Here is a 7,913-nt window from a genome sequence, read left to right as displayed (position 1 = left end):
CCTCAGAGGTACAAACATGTTAGGAGCAAAACTTCCTGCTGAATCACCCCATCCTCCGTGGGTGTGCTGGAGTGGCATAAGCTGAACATGGCAGTGTCTCTCTGGTGGCAGCACACAGTAGGGTGACAATGGGTCGAAGACCTTGGTGTGGCTCCTCAGAAGCAAATGCTGGGAGAAATGGTTGTTCCATCACCAGCCACAGACAGAGCAGAGGGAGTGCTTGGGCAAGACCACACGGGCACCAGGAAGGCAGGTGCCTTCAGTGGGGCTGCCAAGGTGCGCAGGCAGGGAGGAGGCAAGTCCTCAGTACCCCTCTGAGGTGCCAGCCCGCAGCCGCTCCAGGACAGCGTTTCAGCGCCTGCGGGGCAGCGAGGCCCGGGCAGCGGGCGCTCCCTGCCTGGGTGTGCAGAGCGGCTGCTCCGGGGCCCAGCCCGGCGGGGGGAGCGCGGCGCCAGCACGGCCGGGGGCTCCCGCACGGCCGGACCGGAGTGGGGGGGGAGAAACAAAGGGCAGCGGGGGGCGGGGGGAGCGGGTCCGCACGGGCAGTGCCGCGACGAGCCCCGTTGCGGCACCCCGGGGGGCGGCAGCCCGGCCCTGCCCCCCGCGCGGCCCGGGCAGCACCGCCCCGGTGCCACATCCCCGCGCTGCCCCGGCTGCCCCCCGCCCCGTGCCTGCCCAGCCGTGCCGGTGCGGCGGCGGCGCGGCGCGGCGCCCGGACCCGTGCGGCTGGCGGCGGAGACCCCGGCCCGCATCGGAGGTAGCGACGGAGCCGCCGCCCGCCGCGGGCCGGTTGCGGGGGGCGGCGGTGGCGGCCCGTCCCGGCGGAACGGGCGGGCGCGGGGCCGGTGCGCGCCGCTCGGTGGCGGGAGGGCGGGCGGGAGCGCGGCTGTCCGGGAGCGGCGGAGCCCGGCGAGGACAGCCAGGCCGCGGGCACCCGGCGCCGCTCCCCGGCGGGCGGGGCTCGGCAGGGCCCGCCCGGCTCTGCACGGCAGCCCCGCGGGGGGCGCCGCCCCGGCCCGCCGGGGCGCGGGAGGGCGGCGGGGGAGCGCGGCGGGGGCGCCGGGCCGGCCCGGGGGCGCGGCGGACAATGGCAGGGGGTAACCCGAACCCAGCGGGGGCGGGCGGCGACCCGCGCCACCCGCCCCGCTGACCGCCCGCGAGCACCGGGGCCGGGAGCGGTGCCGAGCGGTGCACGGGGGCCGCCACCGCCCGGGTGCCCCGGCGGGGCGCAGGGCCTGGCCGACTCCATTTTGTTGGCGCCCGCTCCGCCGCCGTTCGCAGGCCCGCGGCCTGCCTGGCTTGGGGGGGGGGGGAGGAAGAGCGGCGGGGGAGACACTGCGGGGCCGCCCCGTCCCATCCCGCCCGGTGCCCCCTGCCGCCGCCTACGATGGACGTGCGGGCGGCGGCCCCGAGGCCGCGGTGCCGGGGGGGGGGTGCCGGGGAGGGGGGCAGGCCGGGCCGGGCCGGGGCGCGCCGGGGGGGGGCAGCACTGAGCGCCCCCTCCCCACCTCCCCCTCTCGAGATGGGGGGGGAGGGGGCCGTCGAGGGGGGGGTGCTCGTGCGGGGGGGTAGGAGGGGGGGCCAGGGCCGCGCGGGCGCGCGCGCGCTGATTGGCCGCGGCCGCCGAACCCCAAGAGCGGGGGCGCGCGGGGCGGGGGCGCGCGCGCGCGCCCGGGCGGGATGGCGGCGGCGGCGTCGGGCGCGCGCATGCGGGGGAGGGAGGAGGAGGGAGGCGGCGGAGCGGCGGCGGGGCCTGGCCGGGCCGGGTCGGCGCGTCTCCCCATCCGCCCGCTCCGGGGGCAGGCGCCGAGCCGCCCGCGGCCCCCCCAGGTGAGCGGCGGCCCTGCGGCAGCGCCCAGCAGGGCGCGCGCCCCCGGCGCCGGCCGTGCCGAGCCGAGCCGGGGTGGCCGGGCCGCGGCCTGGGGCCTGTAGTGCGGCGGTGGCGGAGCGGGGCCGGCGGAGCCCACCGCGGCCCCCGGGTGCGGCTGCCATTTTGCGGTGCAGGCCGGGCTGACCCCATTGTGCTGGGCCCCCGGGTGGAGGCCCGCCGCCCGGCATGGAGCAGGCCTGCGAAGTGAGCCGCCGCAGCTGCCTCGTCCCCTTCGGCACCTCGCTGTCGGCCGCAGAGCCCAAGAGCGGCCCCTTCGGCGAGGCCCGCGGCCCCGAGCCGCCCGCCATGCAGCTGGCGGCCGCCAAGCCCGGCTACGGCCAGGACCCATCGTCCTGCTACATCCCGCTGCGCCGGCTGCAGGACTTGGCTTCCATGATCAATGCCGAGTACCTCGGCGGTGCCGCCGACGGCACTGAGGCCCTGCCCGACCCTGGCTCGCCGGGCCCCCGCCTGCCCGCGGCGCAGGACCCTGCGGCCGAGGTGCCCCGCGGGGCCCGGGCCTTCCCCCTGCTCCTGCGGGACGGTGGAGAGGAGGCGCCGGAGGAGGAGGAGGAGGAGGAGGAGGAGGGCGCCGAGACTCCGGAGGAGGAGGAGGAGGACGACGACGACGACGACGACTACGACTACGAGGAAGAGGAGGAGGACGACGACGACGACGACGAGGAGGCGGCGACAGAGCCCGGCCCGCGGGGCCGCGGCCGCCCCGCTCCGCAGCGGGGCCCCGACAGCCGCCTGCAGCCGGCCGAGTCCGTGCCGGACCGCGGCCCCGGGGAGCAGCCTGAGTCCTCGGCGGCCCTGCAACTCGTAAGCACCGTCGGGGAGCGGGCGGGGGGGCCGTGGCCGCTGCCATTTTGCGGTGCGGCAGGGCCGGGCCGGCCGCGCTGCCTCCCTCGTCCCGGCACCCCGAAGGATGGGAGCCATCTTACCGAGCGAGGGGGACCTTGCTGGGGCCAGCCCGGGCTGTCAACGCGCTCACCGCGCACCTGTGTCCCGGCGCGGCCGCCCGCGCTCCCCCCGCCGCTTTTTCTCCCGTCAGGAATAAGAGGCATCATCGTTCTGCCCAGCAACTCGCTGCGGAGTTCGGTGGAGTTTTTCCCCGGTTGGAAGGGATTTTTTTGAGCGCAGTGCAGATGAGGAGGCCAGGAGGGAGCATTCCCATCTCCGGCTGAACGCTGTCAGTGGCTCTTTGTCTGGCCAGGCCTGAGGTTCCCGAGCTGTGAGACCTTGGCGGTGGCCGGGGAGAGGCCGTGTCATGGCCTGACAGACCTCACGGGCAGCAAACCTTGCCTCTTATTCAGGCTTTTTGTTTCCTGGTTTTTTTTAAATTTCTCTCTACACTCACAAATTCCTTTAATTATAATAGAATTAATAAGAAGCAGAACTGACGGAACTGTAGGAGTTCTGAAACGAGATAGATGCATTTAGTATATTTTTTTGTGTAATTTGGTTTTGAATCGAAGTATAAGAGATGTTTCTCAGTGTAAGCTTTTACTTGCAGCCGTATTCATATATTTCCTGCAGTTTTAGGTTCTTTGGTTTGGGGTTTTTTTGTTCAATTTGTTCTTCAATTTGTTTTTCAACCTCAAGGTTCCTTGCTGGAGTATACTCTGGGCTTTTTAAGTATTGATGCAGGGTTTGAAGATTAGCTCCTTTGACAGGACTAATACTGAAACCATTTTACTCTCTAATTTCAGTGGAGCCACTGATGCTGGACAGGTTGTGTGTGCAGTGCTTGGGTGGCAGGATTGTGTTCCTTCGGGAACACTCAGTGTTCCTGCTGCGTGCTCTGGGAGGTGGGGAGCACCTGTCACAGAGTGCCCGTGGAAGGAGCCAATCTCGGGAAGATGCTGACAGCAGCTTAATTTGTGGAACAGTTCAGGCTTGTGGATACTCTTAAGCGTTCCTTGGGAAAAGTCCCTCGGTCTCTGGTGATGAGGGGCTGCTGTGGGTCTGAGGTTTGTGCATCTCTTCAGCTTTGTTTTGCATAGGAAAGCGGGGATCTCTCGCAGACATGTGCTCGGTGATGCAGTTGTGGGAGGGTCTCACTCTGTAAACAGAAGCTCGCAGAGGTACTTTCACAACAGTTGCCTTTACAACGTGCTCCACAGAACTGCAGCTGGTACGGTGACAAAACCGTCCTAGTGATGGAGCCTGTTATTTGAATATACAACGAGGGTTAACTTTTCAGTAAAACTGCCTTACCTGTTTGCTGTAGTTAGCCTTCCTGGGTTGTTTTGCTGGCTTAAAAGCACAGCTGCTTTCCTAAAAAAAAAAGGCAAAGAAGAAAAGCATTTTTTAGGCAGCCTGGGGTCTTGCTTTCCCTAAGTCTTACGTTCTTTCTTCAGTAAGTAAAATGCATGTTGTCTGAGTGGTCCTTCATTTTAGCCCCACTGCTTGTAGAATGGGAGAAGAGAGGGATTTTTTTTCTGTGCCAGGTTACCACTGAGACAGTTAAAATATTTTAATGCTGAACGTGACATAGTAGCTAGAAATAACCAGGTTTGCTCTTCAGGTCGTGTATTCATTTAGGCATTTATTTTCAGTCTCATCTGTGTTTGGTAACTGGAATCAATTTGTTTTTTGAGAACCTGCTAAAACTTGAAACAAAAACCCACCCCAAAAAAAGCCTCACAAATCCCTGGGAGTTCTGCACAGCTGTTTGTCACAGCTGGGCTACTCTTACAGGTATCAGCTTTATGCTGCCTATTGATGGGGCTTCTCCACCTTACAGCAAGGCTGTCTCAGAGCTTTTATTTTGGGAGCTCATGGCTCTGAATGTGCCACTGCCGCTCAGACTTCCTGTTTTGCCAAGAGGGAAGTGTGTGTATCTCGGATGACTGTGTCTGCCCCTTGCAAGATTTGAATTTTTCGATAGATGCTTGCTTTGAAAAGGCCAATTTCTGAAATGTCAAGAGTGCTTCCAGCAGAAGGGCCAGAATTTGGTTTAGTCTTAAGTGGGATGCAAAGTCCAGCATGTAAATAATTCGACTGGGCAGGAGGGTTGGTGGCAGGTATTGTTTTGCATGGGGATTTGTAATAGCCCTGGCACCCCCTGCTCTCAAACATTATCCCAGACAGGGGAGGTTGTTCAAGTACCATTCAGTTGTAAAGAGAGATGTGCATATTCTGAAGTAAAGCTATTTTAAGTGCCAACTTAATCCTCCCTTAAGGGTGTCTGAAGTTCCCAGCACCTCCTGACAGATTTTGTGTTGTGGAGAAGGAGATGATAGCATCGGTTCTTGGGTCTTGTTCTCCAGAGATGGTGATATAGTGACTGCTGGCAGCTGCTGGCTTTCTGCCTTGTGCACATGTTGGGCTATGGCCATTTAAATTTAAATGGGTGGTTGTTCTTGAATTTCTCTGTTCTTTACCATCCTGATATGAGTTTGTCTGTAGTGCCTTCCTGGCATTTCCCAGTTGCAGAGGCCCTGGACAGCATTAGAGTTGGAGGGAGAGGTGAGTGCAGTGCTGGGGAGGGTGGGTACAGCCACAGAAGGTCTGAGTGCCATAGATATTGCTTGAATTAGAGCAGGTGGACTTGTTTCTTGTAGAACTCTCATGTGGAAATTTTGCTCTTCTAATGTAACTTTTGAGGCCTTAATACTTCAGCTTGTTGGTTTTTAGTTATTGCACACAAAGTATGTTTGAGTCATTTGGTTTGCAGAGTTGAGTGTTTGAGGAAGCAGAGAGTTCCTGGATTCAGGTACATCTGGGCCACTCCTGTGTGTACATTTTGCCTTCACAAACTGTTTTCTGCATGGGTCCCTGATGGTTTCAGACTTCAGGATGTGCAGAGGCTTGCATGAAGCTCAATGTCACTTTTCATTATTATTTCCTTATTGTCCATTCCCACGATGCAGGAGTGTGTTCTTCAGGTAATGACAGTGAGGAAGTGAGGTACAGGGAAATCTAGAGCCAGATGTTTTATCCCTGAGAATAGGCTGCTTTCAGGGGCTGGGTGTGAGGAATGAGTGAGGCATGTGTGTCAGCCTCCTGGAAGGTTTTTACTTTACCAGCAGAGTCCTCTCTAGAATTAGTCCATGATGAACTTGAGTTCTGCTCTGATCTGCAGCTGTGAGAGGGTACTCTCATTATAAAGTGTTGGTGTTGCCTGTGTCAAAGTTACTCTGGTGTTTGGTTTATTAACTGACGTGTCTGGTGCCATTTCTCTCTCTGCTAAAAATAAAATGAAGGAACCAAAGCCAAGTGATCTTCGCTACTCTTGTAAACATTTCTGAAAGAATCTCCTCCTACAGACTGTTGATCGGAGGTGTAACTAACTATTGATAACATTATATCCCTGAGATATAATAGGTATGACAGTGGTTTGTTTTAGCAGGGAGCATAAATTTCCTCAGTAATTTACATCTTCCTGGTGAGGAGATGCATTTTGTTTGGCTCTCAGTGATGGCTGCAAGCATCATCTCCCACTCTGCCCCTGGAGAGAACGGGGTCTTTGTGTGCTACTGTCCCCATGCCTCTGCCCTCCACACATCCCCCTTTGCCACTAGGATTTACACTAGTTTGGAAGATGGTATTATTTCACAGAAAAGACCACGTAGCTGGATCTTGCCTTGCTGTGCAGCCTGGTGGCACCCACCAGGCCTTGTACTGAAGGGTATGCCTGTTTCAAATAGCTCTAAACTTACCTATAAAGGACTTTAAGCTATGGTGGTCGTCCAGAAGAATGGGAAATTCCACAGTGAAGGCCCTGTGTTACTGCTTGACCATAAGTTTTTGAGGTCCTTAATGACTTCATGCTTTCACAGAGTGATGATGCTGCATTGCCACTTCGTTGTGATGGAGGTGTGAGTGGGTGGGTGTTGGGAGCTGTCATAGCAGGACCTGCTGTGTGTGAGGGTGTGAGAGCAGCTCATTCTGAGCATTCTGAACAGTCTGTAGGATCCAGAGCTCTCCTGCACAGCGGGTTGGATCCTGGAAGCGTTTTATCATGGCATTTGGCTGAGATTGCCCTTCCTCTTCTTGTTTCATTGTATTTGTTCTCTGATTGCTGATTAGGTGTGAAATATCTGTTTGTGTACGTTGTGTTACAGGAAATGACTTGGTTTCTCTAGAAAATACCTGGTGTGCCATGTGAAATTTAAATGACAGATGCCTTTGTGGGTTCATGTTCTGAAGCTGAACCTGTTTGCAAATAGCAAAACCAGAGGTATTTTCCTGCAGATTGGACATAATGACAGAAACCTCTGTGTAATTTCTGCTTTCTAAATTTAAAATTTACTTCTAAAACTTGAGCAGAAGTTGTTCAGGCGATGTCCTGGTTAATATTGGTTTGTCCTGGTTTGCAGTTGTAATTCTGGAAATAGTAGCAATTAAATTGGCTTTTGCAGGTGTTTTTTTTTTTTTTGGGCTGGATGCCACTTCTCAGGCTCTGCTGGCTCTACTAAATGACTGTACATGCTGGTGATTTCTTTTGGAAGAGTATCTCCCACAAGTTGAACCTTTTTTTCCTAACAAATCTTAGGTTGTTAGGGGTACAGTGATTCAAGTTTTACTGTTACAACTTCTCAAGCCTTGGTAAAATCGATGGTAGTGGCTTAGTTTGATGCTGTAGCAGTAACCTTTGACTTCAGAGCAGCATATTTTGCATGAAGTCATGAATTTGTTCATTGCCTCTTGCAATGTAGCAGCTTCTTGTTGCACCTTATTACACCCTTGTTCCCAGAAGTAGGGTTAAACTGTGTGATGTGCAACAATTATTGTTTGGTTTTTTTTCTTAAATTTCCCCAAGTTAACTGAACAAATCCGCAGCTCACTCAAGAGGTGAACTCTGAATAATGGTCAACAAGCTACTTGAGCCCCAAGAACAAAGCAGTATTATCTAAGATATAATTGAGATGGTATTTCTTAAAAATATATTTGTAACTCAGAAGTTGGTGTTATGGATGCTGATCAATTTTCAGTGCAGTTGCTTGGAATATACTTCTGCTTTTCTTACCTGTGACTGACAGCTGATATATAGTGATTTTGATTGCTTTTCAATTATTTGCTCTGGCATTTA

The 7,913-nt window shown here is 56.8% G+C and overlaps 1 protein-coding gene across 5 annotated transcripts in view; it reads left to right on the top strand.

The window, feature by feature from the left end:
- The first annotated feature begins 2,019 nt into the window (after window positions 1–2,019).
- NSD1 (nuclear receptor binding SET domain protein 1) overlaps window positions 2,020–7,913 on the top strand; it is a 59,898-nt gene continuing 54,004 nt past the window's right edge. For all 5 annotated transcript variants that reach the window (XM_088063473.1, XM_088063475.1, XM_088063474.1 and 2 more), the window contains exon 1: window positions 2,020–2,695. In XM_088063473.1, the coding sequence (XP_087919599.1) occupies window positions 2,057–2,695 (639 nt within the window). In that variant the 5' untranslated portion in view covers window positions 2,020–2,056. The remainder of the gene's footprint in view (window positions 2,696–7,913) is intronic.

Source organism: Pseudopodoces humilis, chromosome 17 (genome assembly GCF_049639895.1).
Source record: "Pseudopodoces humilis isolate 2021_Gansu_Grassland_sample_001 chromosome 17, ASM4963989v1, whole genome shotgun sequence".
NCBI lineage: Eukaryota > Metazoa > Chordata > Aves > Passeriformes > Paridae > Pseudopodoces > Pseudopodoces humilis.
The sequence above is the reverse complement of the archived record's forward strand: the minus strand, read 5'-3'. Positions and strand labels throughout refer to the sequence as shown.